This window comes from Pseudophryne corroboree, chromosome 1 (genome assembly GCF_028390025.1).
Source record: "Pseudophryne corroboree isolate aPseCor3 chromosome 1, aPseCor3.hap2, whole genome shotgun sequence".
Taxonomy (NCBI): domain Eukaryota; kingdom Metazoa; phylum Chordata; class Amphibia; order Anura; family Myobatrachidae; genus Pseudophryne; species Pseudophryne corroboree.
In genome coordinates, this window is record NC_086444.1 from 1,208,566,232 (window position 1) to 1,208,585,713 (window position 19,482).

Below are 19,482 nucleotides of genomic sequence, written 5' to 3' on the forward strand. Positions count from 1 at the left end.
CGAACTCCAGCCTGTATCCCTGTGATACTATTTGCAGAACCTAGAGATCCACCTGTGGGCAAGCCCACTGTCCCTGATGTTCCCGAGACGCGCCCCTACCGCACCTGTCTCCACCTGTGGAGCCCCAGCGTCATGCGGTGGACTCAGAGGAAGCTGGGGAAGATTTTTGATCCTGGGAACTGGCTGCTGGTGCAGCTTTTTTCCTTCTTCCCTTGTCTCTGTGCAGAAAGGAAGCGCCTTTGACCCGCTTGCTTTTCTGAAGCCGAAAGGACTGTACCTGAAAATACGGTGCTTTCTTAGGCTGTGAGGAAACCCGAGGTAAAAAATTTTCTTCCCAGCTGTTGCTGTGGATACGAGGTCCCAGAGACCATCCCCAAACAATTCCTCACCCTTATAAGGCAGAATCTCCATGTGCCTTTTACAGGCAGCATCACCTGTCCACTGCCGGGTTTCTAATACCCTCCTGGCAGAATGGACATTGCATTAATTCTGGATGCCAGCCGGCAAATATCCCTCTGTGCATCCTTTATATATAAGACAACGTCTTAAATATGCTCAATGTTAGCAAAATATTATCCCTGTCTTAGCGTATTAATATTATCTGACAGGGTATCAGACCACGCTGCAGCAGCCCTATTTATGCTGAGTCAATTGCAGGTCTCAGTATATAACCTGAGTGTGTAAATAGTAATACAGACTTCAGGATCGCCTCCTGCTTTTTATCAGCAGGTTCCTTCAAGGTGGCCGTATCCTAAGACGGCAGTGCCACCTTTTGACAAACGTGTGAGCGCCTTATCCACCCTAAGGGATATCTCCCAACGTGACCTATCCTCTGGCGGGAAAGGGTACGCCATCGGTAACTTTTTAGAAATTACCAGTTTCTTATCGGGGGAAACCACGCTTCTTTACACACTTCATTCATTCATCTGATGGGGGAACAAAACACTGGCTGCTTTTTCTCCCCAAAAATAAAACCCCTTTTATGTGGTACTTGGGTTCAAGTCAGAAAATGCGTAACACATTTTTCATTGCTGAGATCATGTAACGGCTGTTCCTAGTGGATTGTGTATATGTCTCAACCTCGTCGCCACTGGAGTCAGACTCCGTGTCGACCTCTGTGTCTGCCATCTGCTGATGGCCTTTGAGACGCCTGGGCAGGTGCGGGCTGAGAAGCCAGCTGTCCCACAGCTGTTACGTCATCCAGCCTTTTATGTAAGGAGTTGACACTGTCGGTTAATACCTTCCACCTATCCATCCACTCTGGTGTCGGCCCCACAGGGGGCGACATCCCATTTATCGGCCTCTGCTCCGCCTCCACGTAACCTTCCTCATCTAACATGTCGACACAGCCGTACCGACACACCGCACACACACAGGGAATGCTCTGACTGAGGACAGGACCCCACAAAGTCCTTTGGGGAGACAGAGAGAGAGTATGCCAGCACACACCAGAGCGCTATATAATGCAGGGATTAACACTATAACTGAGTGATTTTTCCCCAAATAGCTGCTTGTATACATATATTGCGCCTAAATTTAGTGCCCCCCCCCTCTCTTTTTAACCCTTTGAGCCTGAAAACTACAGGGGAGAGCCTGGGGAGCTGTCTTCCAGATGCACTGTGAAGAGAAAATGGCGCCAGTGTGCTGAGGGAGATAGCTCCGCCCCTTTTTTGCGGACTTTTCTCCCGCTTTTTTATGGATTCTGGCAGGGGTATTTATCACATATATAGCCTCTGGGGCTATATATTGTGATATATTTGCCAGCCAAGGTGTTTTTATTGCTGCTCAGGGCGCCCCCCCCCCCCCCCCCCCCAGCGCCCTGCACCCTCAGTGACCGGAGTGTGAAGTGTGTATGAGGAGCAATGGCGCACAGCTGCAGTGCTGTGCGCTACCTTGGTGAAGACTGATGTCTTCTGCCGCCGATTTTCCGGATTCTTCTTGCTTCTGGCTCTGTAAGGGGGCCGGCGGCGCGGCTCCGGGACCGAACACCAATGGCCGGTTCCATGCGGTCGATCCCTCTGGAGCTAATGGTGTCCAGTAGCCTAAGAAGCCCAAGCTACCACCAGTTAGGTAGGTTTGCTTCTTCTCCCCTTAGTCCCTCGCTGCAGTGAGTCTGTTGCCAGCAGATCTCACTGTAAAATAAAAAACCTAAAAATATACTTTCTCTCTAGGAGCTCAGGAGAGCCCCTAGTGTGCATCCAGCTCAGCCGGGCACAGGATTCTAACTGAAGTCTGGAGGAGGGTCATAGTGGGAGGAGCCAGTGCACACCAGGTAGTCCTAAATCTTTCTTAGCTGTGCCCAGTCTCCTGCGGAGCCGCTATTCCCCATGGTCCTTACGGAGTCCCCAGCATCCACTAGGACGTCAGAGAAAAAAGCAGTTTTAAAATAGACCTGCTTTTTTTTTACCGTGTTCTGATAGGCATGCACGGATCCGTGAGATCCGTGCATGTTTATCAGTGGGAAGGGGTGTGAAAGGGTTAAATATCAGGAAAAAAATGCGTGGGGTCCCCCCTCCTAAGCAAAACCAGCCTCGGGCTCTTTGAGCCGGTCCTGGTTGAAAAAATATGAGAAAAAAAATGACTGGGGTTCCCCCATATTTCAACAACCAGTACCGGGCTCTGCGCCTGGTCCTGGTGCAAAAAATACGGGGGACAAAAAGCGTAGGGGTCTCCCGTATTTTTTGTACCAGCACCGGGCACCACTAGTCAGAGAGATAATGCCACAGCCGGAGGACACTTTTATATAGGTCCCTGCGGCCCTGGCATTAAATCACTAACTAGTCACCCCTGGCCGGGGTACCCTGGAGGAGTGGGGACCCCTTAAATCAAGGGGTCCCCCCCTCCAGCCACCCAAGGGCCAGGGGTGGAGCTGTGGCATTATCTCTCTGACTAGTGGAGCCCGGTGCTGGTACAAAAAATACGGGGGACCCCTACGCTTTTTGTCCCCCGTATTTTTTGCACCAGGACCAGGCGCAGAGCCCGGTGCTGGTTGATCAAATATGGGGGAACCCCTGTCATTTTTTTGACCATATTTTTTCAACCAGGACCGGCATAAAGAGCCCGAGGCTGGTTTTGCTTAGGAGGGGGGACCCCACACATTTTTATTTTTTATTTTTAACACTTTAATTTTTTTTTTAAGGTGCACAATGAAGCCCTGCACGGATCTCACAGATCCGGCCGAGATTCATTGTGTTAATGTCGGCAGTGTTTTACTATTCACTCCCGTAAAACACTGGCCGAAATTACGAATGACATCGACATCGGAAAAAACGAAAATGCAGAATACGACAGCATAGTAAATCTGTCGTAAAAAATTCAAAAAGTTGCAAATTTACACATTCGATGTCATTCGTGTTTAATCTCCCTCCAAATCGGCACAAATACGAATTTTAGTAAATGTACCCCATAGTGTGGGAATAGAACCTGTGGCGAGCCTCTGAGCCCGCAGGGGCTTTATCTTATATAACGCTGTACAGAAAATATTTGCCATTCACATCAGTCCTTGCCGCATTACTCCTTGCCGTACAGTGTAGACTCCCAGCAGCTGTTCTTCCCATCAGGCTTTGCAGCCGCCCTGATTGACAGCTGATGAATATTGATCGGTATGGGAAGTCTTTAGGGGTCTGAAATACCTACATGCTGGGAAATTGCTGTATGGAAACTTTGGGCCTAATTCAGACCTGATCGCAGCAGCAAGACTGTTCTCTAATGGGCAAAACCATGTGCACTGGTAGGGGGGCAGATGTAACATGTGCAGAGAGAGTTAGATTTGGGTGGGTTATTATGTTTCTGTGCAGGGTAAATACTGGCTGCTTTATTTTTACACTGCAATTTAGATTTCAGTATAAACACACTGGCCGAATTTGAGCTCAAAATTGGCCAGTGTGTATGAGCCCTAAGTGCTGAAACACACTACCCGGCTTTTGCCGGCCGGGAAAAAGCCGGACGGCTTTATCCCGTGCCGGCATTGTAGTTAACAGTGTGAGGGCTAGGGTCCCTTCACACTGCACGGCCCCGGCCCGGCTGCCGGGTTGCAGCCGGGTCTCACCACTGGAAGGTCCGGCGGCCGGGCGGCCGCCTTTGGAGCCAGTGAACCGTGTGCGTGAAGGGGAGCTTTCACACACAACGGTTTTTTCTGAAGCCGTGTCTGATGCTGCGCATGCGCACAGCATCACACACGGCTCAAAGCCGTCCTGTGAGACAGACTCTGCCGGTTTCTCCCGGATGGCAAAAAGCCGGACAAAGTTTGTCCGGCTTTTTGCCATCCGGGAAAAACCGGAGTGTGTGTTACAGCCCATACTCTCTCTGCACGTGTTTTATTTGCCCCACCTGCAGTGCACATGGGGCCTAATTCAGTCCTGATTGCTTGCTATGGTTTTTTTGCACTGCTGTGATCAGATAGTCGCTGCCCACAGGGGAGTGTACTTTAGGTGCACAAGTGTGCGATCGCATGTGTAGCAGAGCTGTACAAACACATCTTCTGCAGTCTCTGCGCAGCCCAGGACTTACTCAGCCGCTGCGATCACATCAGCCTGTCCGGGACCGGAATTGATGTCAGGAACCCTCCCTGCAAACGCTTAGACACGCCTGCATTTTTCCAGACACTCCTTGAAAACAGTAAGTTGCCACCCACAAACGCCTTCTTCCTGTCAATCTCCTTGCGAATGCCCGTGCAAACAGATTCTTCGCCCAAACCCATCACTGAGCGGCGATCTGCTTTGTACCCGTGCAACGTGCCTGCGCATTGCAGTGCATACGCATGCGCAGTTTAGACCTGATTGCCCACTGTACGAAAACGCAGCCTAATGGGCAAAACCATGTGCACTGCAGGTGGGGCAGAGGTAACATGTGCAGAGAGAGTTAGATTTGGGTGGGTTATTTTGTTTCTGTGCAGGGTAAATACTGGCTGCTTTATTTTTACACTGCAATTTAGATTTCAGTTTGAACACACCCCACCCAAATCTAATGGGCCCTACACATTTGTCGATCCACCGCCGAGCTGCCCGATGGTGGATACGGCAGACGGGCAACCCGGTGGCGGGGGCGAGGTGACGGGGGGAGTTAATTTTCTTCACTCCCCCCGCACTAGTGAGTATGGGCACTAAGGATCAGTGTGCACTAGTGAGTATGGGCAGCAGGGATCAGTGTGCACTAGTGAGTACGGGCAGCAGGGATCAGTGAGCACTAGTGAGTACGGGCAGCAGGGATCAGTGTGCACTAGTGAGTACGGGCAGCAGGGGTCAGTGAGCACTAGTGAGTACGGGCAGCAGGGATCAGTGTGCACTAGTGAGTACAGGCAGCAGGGGTCAGTGAGCACTAGTGAGTACGGGCAGCAGGGATCAGTGTGCACTAGTGAGTACGGACAGCAGGGATCAGTGCGCACTAGTGAGTACGGGCAGCAGGGATCAGTGAGCACTAGTGAGTACGGGCAGCAGGGATCAGTGCGCACTAGTGAGTACGGGCAGCAGGGGTCAGTGTGCACTAGTGAGTACGGGCAGCAGGGATCAGTGTGCACTAGTGAATATGGGCAGCAGGGGTCAGTGAGCACTAGTGAGTACGGGCAGCAGGAGTCAGTGAGCACTAGTGAGTACGGGCAGCAGGGGTCAGTGTGCACTAGTGAGTATGGGCAGCAGGGATCAGTGTGCACTAGTGAGTATGGGCAGCAGGGATCAGTGTGCACTAGTGAGTACGGGCAGCAGGGATCAGTGTGCACTAGTGAGTATGCGCAGCAGGGATCAGTGTGCACTAGTGAGTACGGGCAGCAGGGATCAGTGCACACTAGTGAAAATGGGCACTAAGGATCAGTGAGCACTAGTGAGTACGGGCAGCAGGGATCAGTGTGCACTAGTAAGAACGGGCAGCAGGGATCAGTGTGCACTAGTGAGTACGGGCAGCAGGGATCAGTGAGCATGAGTGAGTATGGGCAGCAGGGGTCAGTGAGCACTAGTGAGTACGGGCAGCAGGGGTCAGTGTGCACTAGTGAGTATGGGCAGCAGGGATCAGTGAGCACTAGTGAGTACGGGCAGCAGGGATCAGTGTGCACTAGTGAGTATGGGCAGCAGGGATCAGTGTGCACTAGTGAGTACGGGCAGCAGGGATCAGTGTGCACTAGTGAGTATGGGCAGCAGGGATCAGTGTGCACTAGTGAGTACGGGCAGCAGGGATCAGTGCACACTAGTGAAAATGGGCACTAAGGATCAGTGAGCACTAGTGAGTACGGGCAACAGGGATCAGTGTGCACTAGTAAGAACGGGCAGCAGGGATCAGTGTGCACTAGTGAGTACGGGCAGCAGGGATCAGTGAGCACTAGTGAGTATGGGCACTAAGGATCAGTGTGCACTAGTGAGTACGGGCAGCAGGGATCAGTGTGCACTAGTGAGTATGGGCAGCAGGGATCAGTGAGCACTAGTGAGTACGGGCAGCAGGGATCAGTGTGCACTAGTGAGTATGGGCAGCAGGGATCAGTGAGCACTAGTGAGTGTAGGGGGGTGCACACGGGGAGATTTCTCCCAGAGATGTGTACGGAGCGTTCTAGCACAGATCGCTCAGCGTACATCTCTAGATGCTCAGCACACTGGGGGTAATTCAGAGTTGATCGTAGCTGTGCTAAATTTAGCAAATCTACGATCACTTTCACAGACATGCGGCTGGACGCCCAGCACAGGGGTAGTCCGACCCGCATGTCAGGCCCGACCATCCCCCCCTACCCCCGCACAGGGTACAAAAGCATTGCACGCCGGCAATGCTTTTGTAGCTGAGTAACTCCCTACCAGCGCAGCTCCTCGCCGCACTAGTGAGTACGGGCAGTAGGGATCTGTGAGCACTAGCGAGTACGGGCAGTAGGGATCTGTGAGCACTAGTGAGTACGGGCAGTAGGGATCTGTGAGCACGAGTGAGTATGGGCAGCAGGGATCTGTGAGCACTAGTGAGTATGGGCAGCAGGGATCTGTGAGCATTAGTGAGTACAGACAGTAAGCGCTAGTGAGTACAGCCAGCCCAGCCGGGATCAGTGAGCAGTAGTGAGTACAGGCAGTAGGTATCAGTGAGCACTAGTAAGTATGGGCAGTAGGAACCAGTGAGCACTAGTGAGTACGGGCAGTAGGGATCAGTGAGCACTACTGAGATTGGCCAGTAGGGATCAGTGAGCAGTAGTGAGTACGGGCAGTAGGGATCAGTAAGCAGTAGTGAGTATGGGCAGTAGGATTTAGTGAGCACTAGTGAGTACAGGTAGTAGTGAGTATGGACAGTAAGGAACAGTGAGCAATAGTGAGTAAGGGCAGTAGGGATCAGTGAGCAGTAGTGAGTATGGGCAGTAGGGATCAGTGAGCAGTAGTTAATATGGGCAGTAGGGATCAGCGAGCACTACTGAGTACATGCAGTGGGGATCAGTCAGTACAGGCAGTGGGGATCAGTGAGTATGGGCAGTAGGGATCAGTGAGCACTAGTGAGTACGGGCAGTAGGGATCTGTGAGCACTAGTGAGTACGGGCAGTAGGGATCTGTGAGCACGAGTGAGTATGGGCAGCAGGGATCTGTGAGCACTAGTGAGTATGGGCAGCAGGGATCTGTGAGCATTAGTGAGTACAGACAGTAAGCGCTAGTGAGTACAGCCAGCCCAGCAGGGATCAGTGAGCAGTAGTGAGTACAGGCAGTAGGTATCAGTGAGCACTAGTAAGTATGGGCAGTAGGAACCAGTGAGCACTAGTGAGTACGGGCAGTAGGGATCAGTGAGCACTACTGAGATTGGCCAGTAGGGATCAGTGAGCAGTAGTGAGTACGGGCAGTAGGGATCAGTAAGCAGTAGTGAGTATGGGCAGTAGGATTTAGTGAGCACTAGTGAGTACAGGTAGTAGTGAGTATGGACAGTAAGGAACAGTGAGCAATAGTGAGTAAGGGCAGTAGGGATCAGTGAGCAGTAGTGAGTATGGGCAGTAGGGATCAGTGAGCAGTAGTTAATATGGGCAGTAGGGATCAGCGAGCACTACTGAGTACATGCAGTGGGGATCAGTCAGTACAGGCAGTGGGGATCAGTGAGTACGGGCAGTATAGATCAGTGCACACTAGTGATTACAGGCAGTAGTGATCAGTAGTAAAGGCAGTAGGGAACAGTAAGCAGTAGTGAGTACAGGCAACAGGGATCAGTAAGTACAGGCACTGGGGGTCATGAGTACGGGGATCAGTGAGTATGGCCAGTAGGGATCAGTGAGCAGTGTGGGCAGTTGGGATCAGTGAGCACTAGTGACTATGGGCAGCAGGGATCAGTGAGCAGTAGTGAGTACAGGCAGTAGTGACCAGTAGTCAGAATGGGCAGTAAGGATCAGTGAGCAGTAGTGAGTACAGGCAGTAGGGATCAGTGAGCAGTAGTGAGTAGGGGCAGTAGGGATCAGTGAGCACTAGTGTGTATGGGCACTAGGGATCAGCGAGTGCAGGCAGTGGGGATCAGTGAGTATGGACAAGGGGGATCAGTGAGTAACAGCAGTGGGGATCAGTGAGCACTAGTGAGTATTGACAGTAGGGATCAGTGAACACTAGTGAGTACGGGCAGTAGGGATCAGTGAGTATGGGCAGTGGGATCAGTGAGCACTAGCGAGTACGGGCAGTAGGGATCAGTGAGCTCTAGTGAGTACGGGCAGTAGGGATCAGTGAGCTCTAGTGAGTACAGGTAGTGGGGATCAGTTAGCTCTAGTGAGTACAGGCAGTGGGGATCAGTGAGCACTAGTGAGTACGGGCAGTGGGATCAATGAGCACTGGGGATCAGTGAGTACTAGTGAGTACGGGCAGCAGGGATCAGTGAGCATGAGTGAGTATGGGCAGCAGGGGTCAGTGAGCACTAGTGAGTACGGGCAGCAGGGGTCAGTGTGCACTAGTGAGTATGGGCAGCAGGGATCAGTGAGCACTAGTGAGTACGGGCAGCAGGGATCAGTGTGCACTAGTGAGTATGGGCAGCAGGGATCAGTGTGCACTAGTGAGTACGGGCAGCAGGGATCAGTGTGCACTAGTGAGTATGGGCAGCAGGGATCAGTGTGCACTAGTGAGTACGGGCAGCAGGGATCAGTGCACACTAGTGAAAATGGGCACTAAGGATCAGTGAGCACTAGTGAGTACGGGCAACAGGGATCAGTGTGCACTAGTAAGAACGGGCAGCAGGGATCAGTGTGCACTAGTGAGTACGGGCAGCAGGGATCAGTGAGCACTAGTGAGTATGGGCACTAAGGATCAGTGTGCACTAGTGAGTACGGGCAGCAGGGATCAGTGTGCACTAGTGAGTATGGGCAGCAGGGATCAGTGAGCACTAGTGAGTACGGGCAGCAGGGATCAGTGTGCACTAGTGAGTATGGGCAGCAGGGATCAGTGAGCACTAGTGAGTGTAGGGGGGTGCACACGGGGAGATTTCTCCCAGAGATGTGTACGGAGCGTTCTAGCACAGATCGCTCAGCGTACATCTCTAGATGCTCAGCACACTGGGGGTAATTCAGAGTTGATCGTAGCTGTGCTAAATTTAGCAAATCTACGATCACTTTCACAGACATGCGGCTGGACGCCCAGCACAGGGGTAGTCCGACCCGCATGTCAGGCCCGACCATCCCCCCCTACCCCCGCACAGGGTACAAAAGCATTGCACGCCGGCAATGCTTTTGTAGCTGAGTAACTCCCTACCAGCGCAGCTCCTCGCCGCACTAGTGAGTACGGGCAGTAGGGATCTGTGAGCACTAGCGAGTACGGGCAGTAGGGATCTGTGAGCACTAGTGAGTACGGGCAGTAGGGATCTGTGAGCACGAGTGAGTATGGGCAGCAGGGATCTGTGAGCACTAGTGAGTATGGGCAGCAGGGATCTGTGAGCATTAGTGAGTACAGACAGTAAGCGCTAGTGAGTACAGCCAGCCCAGCCGGGATCAGTGAGCAGTAGTGAGTACAGGCAGTAGGTATCAGTGAGCACTAGTAAGTATGGGCAGTAGGAACCAGTGAGCACTAGTGAGTACGGGCAGTAGGGATCAGTGAGCACTACTGAGATTGGCCAGTAGGGATCAGTGAGCAGTAGTGAGTACGGGCAGTAGGGATCAGTAAGCAGTAGTGAGTATGGGCAGTAGGATTTAGTGAGCACTAGTGAGTACAGGTAGTAGTGAGTATGGACAGTAAGGAACAGTGAGCAATAGTGAGTAAGGGCAGTAGGGATCAGTGAGCAGTAGTGAGTATGGGCAGTAGGGATCAGTGAGCAGTAGTTAATATGGGCAGTAGGGATCAGCGAGCACTACTGAGTACATGCAGTGGGGATCAGTCAGTACAGGCAGTGGGGATCAGTGAGTATGGGCAGTAGGGATCAGTGAGCACTAGTGAGTACGGGCAGTAGGGATCTGTGAGCACTAGTGAGTACGGGCAGTAGGGATCTGTGAGCACGAGTGAGTATGGGCAGCAGGGATCTGTGAGCACTAGTGAGTATGGGCAGCAGGGATCTGTGAGCATTAGTGAGTACAGCCAGCCCAGCAGGGATCAGTGAGCAGTAGTGAGTACAGGCAGTAGGTATCAGTGAGCACTAGTAAGTATGGGCAGTAGGAACCAGTGAGCACTAGTGAGTACGGGCAGTAGGGATCAGTGAGCACTACTGAGATTGGCCAGTAGGGATCAGTGAGCAGTAGTGAGTACGGGCAGTAGGGATCAGTAAGCAGTAGTGAGTATGGGCAGTAGGATTTAGTGAGCACTAGTGAGTACAGGTAGTAGTGAGTATGGACAGTAAGGAACAGTGAGCAATAGTGAGTAAGGGCAGTAGGGATCAGTGAGCAGTAGTGAGTATGGGCAGTAGGGATCAGTGAGCAGTAGTTAATATGGGCAGTAGGGATCAGCGAGCACTACTGAGTACATGCAGTGGGGATCAGTCAGTACAGGCAGTGGGGATCAGTGAGTACGGGCAGTATAGATCAGTGCACACTAGTGATTACAGGCAGTAGTGATCAGTAGTAAAGGCAGTAGGGAACAGTAAGCAGTAGTGAGTACAGGCAACAGGGATCAGTAAGTACAGGCACTGGGGGTCATGAGTACGGGGATCAGTGAGTATGGCCAGTAGGGATCAGTGAGCAGTGTGGGCAGTTGGGATCAGTGAGCACTAGTGACTATGGGCAGCAGGGATCAGTGAGCAGTAGTGAGTACAGGCAGTAGTGACCAGTAGTCAGAATGGGCAGTAAGGATCAGTGAGCAGTAGTGAGTACAGGCAGTAGGGATCAGTGAGCAGTAGTGAGTAGGGGCAGTAGGGATCAGTGAGCACTAGTGTGTATGGGCACTAGGGATCAGCGAGTGCAGGCAGTGGGGATCAGTGAGTATGGACAAGGGGGATCAGTGAGTAACAGCAGTGGGGATCAGTGAGCACTAGTGAGTATTGACAGTAGGGATCAGTGAACACTAGTGAGTACGGGCAGTAGGGATCAGTGAGTATGGGCAGTGGGATCAGTGAGCACTAGCGAGTACGGGCAGTAGGGATCAGTGAGCTCTAGTGAGTACGGGCAGTAGGGATCAGTGAGCTCTAGTGAGTACAGGTAGTGGGGATCAGTTAGCTCTAGTGAGTACAGGCAGTGGGGATCAGTGAGCACTAGTGAGTACGGGCAGTGGGATCAATGAGCACTGGGGATCAGTGAGTACAGGCAGTAGGGATCAGTGAGTGCGGGCAGTGGGGATCAGTGAGTGCGGGCAGTGGGGATCAGTGAGTGCGGGCAGTGGGGATCAGTGAATGCGGGCAGTGGGGATCAGTGAGTGCGGGCAGTGGGGATCAGTGAGTAGAGGCAGTGGGGATCAGTGAGTGCAGGCAGTAGGGATCAGTGAGTAGAGGCAGTAGGGATCAGTGAGTAGAGGCAGTGGGGACCAGTGAGTGCGGGCAGTGGGGATCAGTGAGTGGAGGCAGTGGGGATCAGTGAGTGGAGGCAGTGGGGATCAGTGAGTAGAGGCAGTGGGGATCAGTGAGTAGAGGCAGTGGGGATCAGTGAGTACAGGCAGTAGGGATCAGTGAGTACAGGCAGTGGGGATCAGTGAGTGCGCGCAGTGGGGATCAGTGAGTGCGGGCAGTAGGATCAGTGAGTGCGGGCAGTGGGGATCAGTGAGTACAGGCAGTAGGGATCAGTGAGTACAGGCAGTAGGGATCAGTGAGAAGGCAGTAGGATCAGTGAGCAGAGGCAGTGGGGATCAGTGAGCAGAGGCAGTGGGGATCAGTGAGTAGAGGCAGTAGGGATCAGTGAGTACAGGCAGTAAGTATCAGTGAGTAGAGGCAGTGGGGATCAGTGAGTGCGGGCAGTGGGGATCAGTGAGTAGAGGCAGTAGGGATCAGTGAGTAGAGGCAGTGGGGATCAGTGAGTGCGGGCAGTGGGGATCAGTGAGTAGAGGCAGTGGGGATCAGTGAGTAGAGGTAGTAGGTATCAGTGAGTAGAGGCAGTAGGGATCAGTGAGTGCGGGCAGTAGAGATCAGTGAGTAGAGGCATTAGGGATCACTGATTGCGGGCAGTAGGGATCAGTGAGTAGAGGCAGTAGGGATCAGTGAGTGTGGGCAGTAGGGATCAGTGAGTAGAGGCAGTAGGGATCAGTGAGTGTGGGCAGTGGGGATCAGTGAGTACAGGCAGTAGGGATCAGTGAGTGCGGGCAGTAGGGATCAGTGAGTACGGGCAGTATGGATCAGTGAGTAGAGGCAGTAGGGATCAGGCAGTAGGGATCAGTGAGTGCGGGCAGTAGGGATCAGTGAGTGCGGGCATTGGGGATCAGTGAGTACGGGCAGTAGGGATCAGTGAGTAGAGGCAGTAGGGATCAGTGAGTGCGGGCAGTGGGGATCAGTGAGTACAGGCAGTAGGGATCAGTGAGTGCGGGCAGTGGGGATCAGTGAGTGCGGGCAGTGGGGATCAGTGAGTGCGGGCAGTGGGGATCAGTGAGTGTGGGCAGTGGGGATCAGTGAGTAGAGGAAGTGGGGATCAGTGAGTAGAGGCAGTGGGGATCAGTGAGTAGAGGCAGTAGGGATCAGTGAACAGAGGCATTAGGGATCAGTGAACAGAGGCATTAGGGATCAGTGAGTAGAGGCAGTGGGGATCAGTGAGTGCGGGCAGTAGGGATCAGTGAGTGGAGGCAGTGGGGATCAGTGAGTGGAGGCAGTGGGGATCAGTGAGTAGAGGCAGTGGGGATCAGTGAGTAGAGGCAGTGGGGATCAGTGAGTAGAGGCAGTGGGGATCAGTGAGTAGAGGCAGTAGGGATCAGTGAGTAGAGGCAGTAGGGATCAGTGAGTAGAGGCAGTAGGGATCAGTGAGTAGAGGCAGTAGGGATCAGTGAGTACAGGCAGTAGGGATCAGTGAGCAGAGGCATTAGGGATCAGTGAGTAGAGGCAGTAGGGATCAGTGAGTAGAGGCAGTAGGGATCAGTGAGCAGAGGCATTAGGGATCAGTTAGTACAGGCATTAGGGATCAGTGAGTACAGGCAGTGGGGATCAGTGAGTACAGGCAGTGGGGATCAGTGAGTACGGGCAATGGGGATCAGTGAGTACGGGCAGTGGGGATCAGTGAGTACGGGCAGTGGGGATCAGTGAGTAGAGGCAGTGGGGATCAGTGAGTAGAGGCAGTGGGGATCAGTGAGTAGAGGCAGTAGGGATCAGTGAACAGAGGCATTAGGGATCAGTGAACAGAGGCATTAGGGATCAGTGAGTACAGGCAGTGGGGATCAGTGAGTACAGGCAGTAGGGATCAGTGAGTATAGGCAGTAGAGATCAGTGAGTACAGGCAGTGGGGATCAGTGAGTAGAGGCAGTGGGGATCAGCGAGTAGAGGCAGTAGGGATCAGTGAGTAGAGGCACTAGGGTTCAGTGAGTACAGGCAGTAGGAATCAGTGAGTACAGGAAGTAGGGATCAGTGAGTACAGGCAGTAGAGATCAGTGAGTACAGGCAGTAGGGATCAGTGAGTAGAGGCAGTAGGGATCAGTGAGTAGAGGCAGTGGGGATCAGTGAGTAGAGGCAGTGGGGATCAGTGAGTAGAGGCAGTGGGGATCAGTGAGTACAGGCAGTAGGGATCAGTGAGTACAGGCAGTGGGGATCAGTGAGTAGAGGCAGTGGGGATCAGTGAGTACAGGCAGTAGGGATCAGTGAGTACAGGCAGTGGGGATCAGTGAGAAGAGGCAGTGGGGATCAGTGAGTACAGGCAGTGGGGATCAGTGAGAAGAGGCAGTGGGGATCAGTGAGTACAGGCAGTGGGGATCAGGGAGCACTGTGGAGTAATGACAGGCGGCGGCAGTAGAGTATATGACAGGGAGACACTCGCACAGTGACAGTGACCTGCCATGGAGACAGCGGTGTGTTTACATGAGACCGTACCATGTCACCCAGCCGCCATCACAGCCGCCCCTGTCACACCGTATACAGCGCTCTCTGCATACACAGCTCCCGCCGCCATCTCTCACTGTACATACACCCGCTGAAAGCACGGAGAGGGAGCTGCTTCCAGCACAGGCCTGCCCGCTGCCGGTGTCGCCCCCCCCCCCTGTCAGTGAGAGGTGGTACAGCCCGTTACCCGGGCAGCAGCTGCTTCTGGCGCTCGCGCTTCTCCGGCCGTTATGGGCGTGACCGTGTCGGGGGCGCGCCTAGGGACAGAGGCTCAGTCCCTCAGGCGGCGTGTGCGAGCTTGCAGCATTGATACAAGCCCGTAACCCTTTAACTGCCGCTGCGGCGCTAATTGTCATTACCAATACTGCAGTGCCCAGTCACTATTCTCCAGGCCATGCTGGGGCTTGTAGTGCCATGGGGGCGGTGTCTATGGTTGCTTACTGCCCACTTGCTAGCAGATCATGCTCAGAAGTCTTAAAACACATTTTATATATATATATATATATATATATATGTGTGTGTGTGTGTATAATATGTGGCGACATACTGTGGTTACATGATGTGTAAATGCTCTCCCCGATTGCAGCATCCTGCATGCTATGATACTGTGTATTGTTATTCAGCATGATCATATGCCTTACTGTACCAGTATTTGCTGTACCTCAGCACCCTGCCGCTGTGATGCTAAGTATTGCCTAATTGTCCAGTCATTATAGTCTGTAGTATTAGTTTTATTGTATAATATTATTACTCTAGCACCCAGGAGACCAGGTCCCCCTTCTCGGTCCCGCTCGCTTCCCCAGTGACGTGATCCTGATTGCATCATGTCTGATAACGTAGTAATTTTGCATCATCGTGAGTTTGCAGCCGTATGTTGCAGAGATGGGGACATGGGTGCACCTACGGGTGCAGGGGATAGGGTACATACGTGCCTCTGGGTCCATAGACTACCATTCTTACTTCCCCGCCATGTCTGCTGTTTCAGATCTCTTCAGGAAAATAGTGTGGGCGCCATTTTCCCAAAGATCTGCACTGGCGGGGACCAGCACAATGGACCCCCTTCTTTTTTAAGGATGGGGGGGCGCAATGCTGCAACCCATGTAGTTATGCCTGACCGGTTTATAATAACTAAGGCCGGGAACACACTGGGTCAATATAGTGATGATTGGTCGTATTGGAACGACAAATTGTCTACATAGTAGTGTGTCCCCTCAGTGGCACTCTCCCACGGACGACATACAAGATTATATAATTGTCCGTGCATACGATATCATGTATTGATGGAGCCACACTAGTCGTGGCTCCGTCTGTGCCTAGGTGTGCCTAGGACTCGGTGTCTCCCTCTCTGACTGGGCGCACGCGCCCGTGACAGAGACGCACACCACTCACTTGAATGGAGAGCGTCTCCGTCCGCACGCCCGGACAGAGACTCTCTGAATGGGGGCGTCTCCGTGCACTCCCAGCGTGACTAGGCGGTTGGATCGCTTAATCACGCCGCGAGTGCACGCCTGCGACTAAGCAGGCAAAGACAAGGGAGGCTCCATCTGTATGAAGCGATGCATATTAATGAAGGACGGAACGAGAGGTCGCTCCGTCATTCATAAAATCGTGTAATGTGTACCGGCGATCTGTGACGGTCCGGAGCGAAGGGAAGATAGCCAGTCGTCCTGATGGGATCGGTATGTGATCCTGCCACACGTGGTTCCCCAATGTCAGTATACCGACACCGGCAACCCGTGTGGCAGAATGCCGGCAGGGTGATAGCGCAATGAAGCCCCTTGCGGGCTCACTGCACTGCGCTTGCCACGCTGTGGGCTTGGTGGCGAGCTTTGCCCGCCACAGGTTCTATTCTCCCCCCATGGGTGACGTGGACACCCATAGAGGGGGAATCACCTCATTCCCCGGTATTCCGGCGACGGCATGGTGACCCTGTCGGGATCCCGGCGGCGGTATTAAGACATCCAGGATGCCAACGAGTGATATGCTAACTGCATACCATCCTGATGTGTACCCAGCCTAAGAGTGCCCCCTCCCTACATGTTGCTGCAATTGTGTTATTGCCCTGACCCTCACACCCCCCTTACTATACAAGCACGCAATTCCTGGCCTTGTATAGCAGGGGGCTGGGCCACGATTACGCTATTCAACACAAATCTCATCATGAAGCCGTCCGGATTGCTCACTTCACTCGGGCGAGCGAGCAGAGCAGTGAGTGGCATGGAGGAGACTGGCAGACATCCGGGGAGAGTAGGTCAGTATGGCGCTTGTCCCGTGGACCATCCAGAAAGTAGGCAAGTAGGATATTTATTAATTAGTTCCCAGTTTCAGCATATTTGCGTTTCTGCGTTACGTCTGCCGCACATTTTTCCGTTAAATTTTGACATCATGTTGATTTGGTTTCGGCGATTGTCAGTTTAATCAATCCCAGCGCCATGTGATGTGTTGTTAAATGTCCCTCAAGGTGCTTCCAGTACATGCTGTAACATGAACCTAGGTGTCAGTGGCGTCGTCTGTGCTTCCACTAATGCATGTAAGCCGGTGCTGGAGAAAGACAAAGTGCCGTACTGCAGGGACAGACGGAACATGAAAGTTCCCTGAATATAAATATGTGAAGACTATACCAAACCGGTTTTATATGTCCCCTTGTATGGCGTTACACAATATTTAAGTGCCATATTTTTTGGTTTAAGCTAATTTAATTGCAAAAAAGTAACTAATGGTGTGTACACACGGTGAGATTTTTTCTTACGATTTTGACTATATAGGCGCGTCGTACGGGTACAAAGCGGATCATTGCTGGGCGATGGATTGTATGAAGAATCTATTCGTACAGCCGATCTCAAGGAGATTGACAGGAAGAAGGCGTTTATGGGTGTCAACTGACCGTTTTCAGGGAGTGTTTGGAAAAACGCAGGCGTGTCCAAGCGTTTGCAGGGCGGGTGTCTGATGTCAATTCCGGTCCCGGACAGGCTGAAGTGATTGCAGCGGCTGAGTAAGTCCTGGGCTGCGCAGAAACTGCACAAACTATTTTTGTATCGCTCGGCTGCACAAGCGTTCGCACCCTTGCACAGCAAATATACACTCCCCAGTGGGCGGCGACTATGCGTTCACACCGCTAGCGAAATAGTAGCTAGCGAGCGATCAACTTGGAATGACCCCCATTGTTCTGATGTGTAGCCGGCCTTACACCCGAGTACACACTAGGCGATATGGGTGGTATTCATGTGACCGGCAGTCGGGTGACCGATGGTCACATGACCTCCACCAACATCCTGCCCCCTCACTATCCCATCAGTCAGCATGCCGACCAACAGGGACTATTTCCACTCGTGGGTGTCCACGACATCCATAGAGTGGGAATATAACCCGTGGCGACCTCAGGTTGCCATGAGCCCTCAAGGGGCTTGCTGCTCTCGCCCCTCCCCGCCGGGATCCTGGCGTCGGTATGCTGACGAGCAGCCAGTCATACTACAACCAGGCAATATATAGCCTGATATATCATCCTGATGCGCATGGGAACTATATATTGTCACATCGCATATTGTGTATGGATGATGGCATTCTCCTGCGGGTTGTTTCATCAGGGTGCAGCAGGCCCAGTAAGACGACCCAGGGAACGACAACATGCAGCTACATGCGACGGGTAACAAAATATTGCACCATCATCCACCACATTGTGCAGTGTGTACGGCGGCGCGATATAGCGTACCATCAGGCGTGCCGCTGACTGGGACCCACGTCGCCCTAGTGTGTACCCGGCCTTATTAAATAGTCCCCCATGTGCGATGCTCCGATTCTGCGCACCAGCGACAGCTATACCATATCATTGGACCGATGCTATAGCCATCCCATCATTTGATTTGATGACAGAAGCCCGGCAACCATTTGCTCCCATCCTGTTGTCCATTACTACGTAAGCTCCACTTGTCTCAGTCAGCTCCCTGGGGGAAGCGGTCGCCCATAGCAACCAGCATTGAGTTTAGTTTGTAATGCAGAGTACTACAAGATGAAAGCTACGGGCACAGCAATCCTGTCTTCATTCAGTGTTCAGGAATGTGCTGTACTGTTGTATAATAATAATAATAATAATAATAATAATAACGGTGTGTGATAAATAACTATACACAGTCAGGAGGCCTGGCTCACGTCACATGACTGGCTGCCTAGGCAACTGCGGCGCAGCATCCCGGGACCGCGCCCGCGCTCCTGCCTCCTCCTCCCCCTCGGGCTCGCACCCCGGCACTGACACAAGGGAGGAGGCGGGGACGCGCGCTGCGCCGTGTGTGGTGTGCGGGCGGCGGAGGAGGCAGCAGCGGGAGCGCGCAGTGAGAGGTCAGGCTGGTGGAGGAGGACGGGCGGCAGCAGCAGCAGGAGCGGTGTAACGGGGACATGCTGAGGACGGGACGCGGGCGCAGTGTGTGATCGGGACGGGGCAGCGCCGTACACAGAGCCGGGATCATGTCCCTGAGGAGAGCGGCCCGATACCAGAGCTGCTGCCCGGCTGTCAGGTATGGCTGCTGCCAGTGTGTGCGTGCATGGTGCTGTGTCCCCGGCATGTCATGTGGAACTACAAGTCTCAGCGTGCGCCAGGGGCTCTAGGCTGTGTCTATATATAGATATGTATATGGAGAGTAACACATAGGCAGGAATGGGGCGCATTACATCGACGTTTCGGGGTCAGCGCCCCTTCCTCAGCCATCATAGCATCTATCTATCTACTGTATATGTATGTACCTATATACTGTGTGTATGTATCTATATACTGTGTATGTATGTATGTATGTATGTATCTATCTCTATACTGTGTGTATGTATATATATTATGTGTGTATGTGTGTATGTGTGTGTATATATATATATATATATATATATATATACTGTATATGTGTGTATATATACTTGTATATGTGTATGTATATATGTGTGTATATATACTGTGTATGTGTGTATGTATATATAATGTGTGTATGTATATATATTATGTGTGTATGTGTGTGTGTGTGTATATATATATATATATATATATATACTGTATATGTGTGTATATATACTTGTATATGTGTATGTATATATGTGTGTATATATACTGTGTATGTATATATAATGTGTGTATGTATATATGTGTGTATGTATATATACTGTGTATATGTGTAT

The 19,482-nt window shown here is 52.3% G+C and overlaps 1 protein-coding gene across 1 annotated transcript in view; it reads left to right on the top strand.

Annotated features, from left to right (window-relative positions):
- The first annotated feature begins 18,531 nt into the window (after window positions 1-18,531).
- The window catches only part of DNAAF9 (dynein axonemal assembly factor 9), a 233,853-nt gene continuing 232,902 nt past the window's right edge, over window positions 18,532-19,482 (top strand). Inside the window, exon 1 of the mRNA XM_063925341.1 lies at window positions 18,532-18,836. Within this exon, the coding sequence (XP_063781411.1) occupies window positions 18,787-18,836 (50 nt within the window). The 5' untranslated portion in view covers window positions 18,532-18,786. The remainder of the gene's footprint in view (window positions 18,837-19,482) is intronic.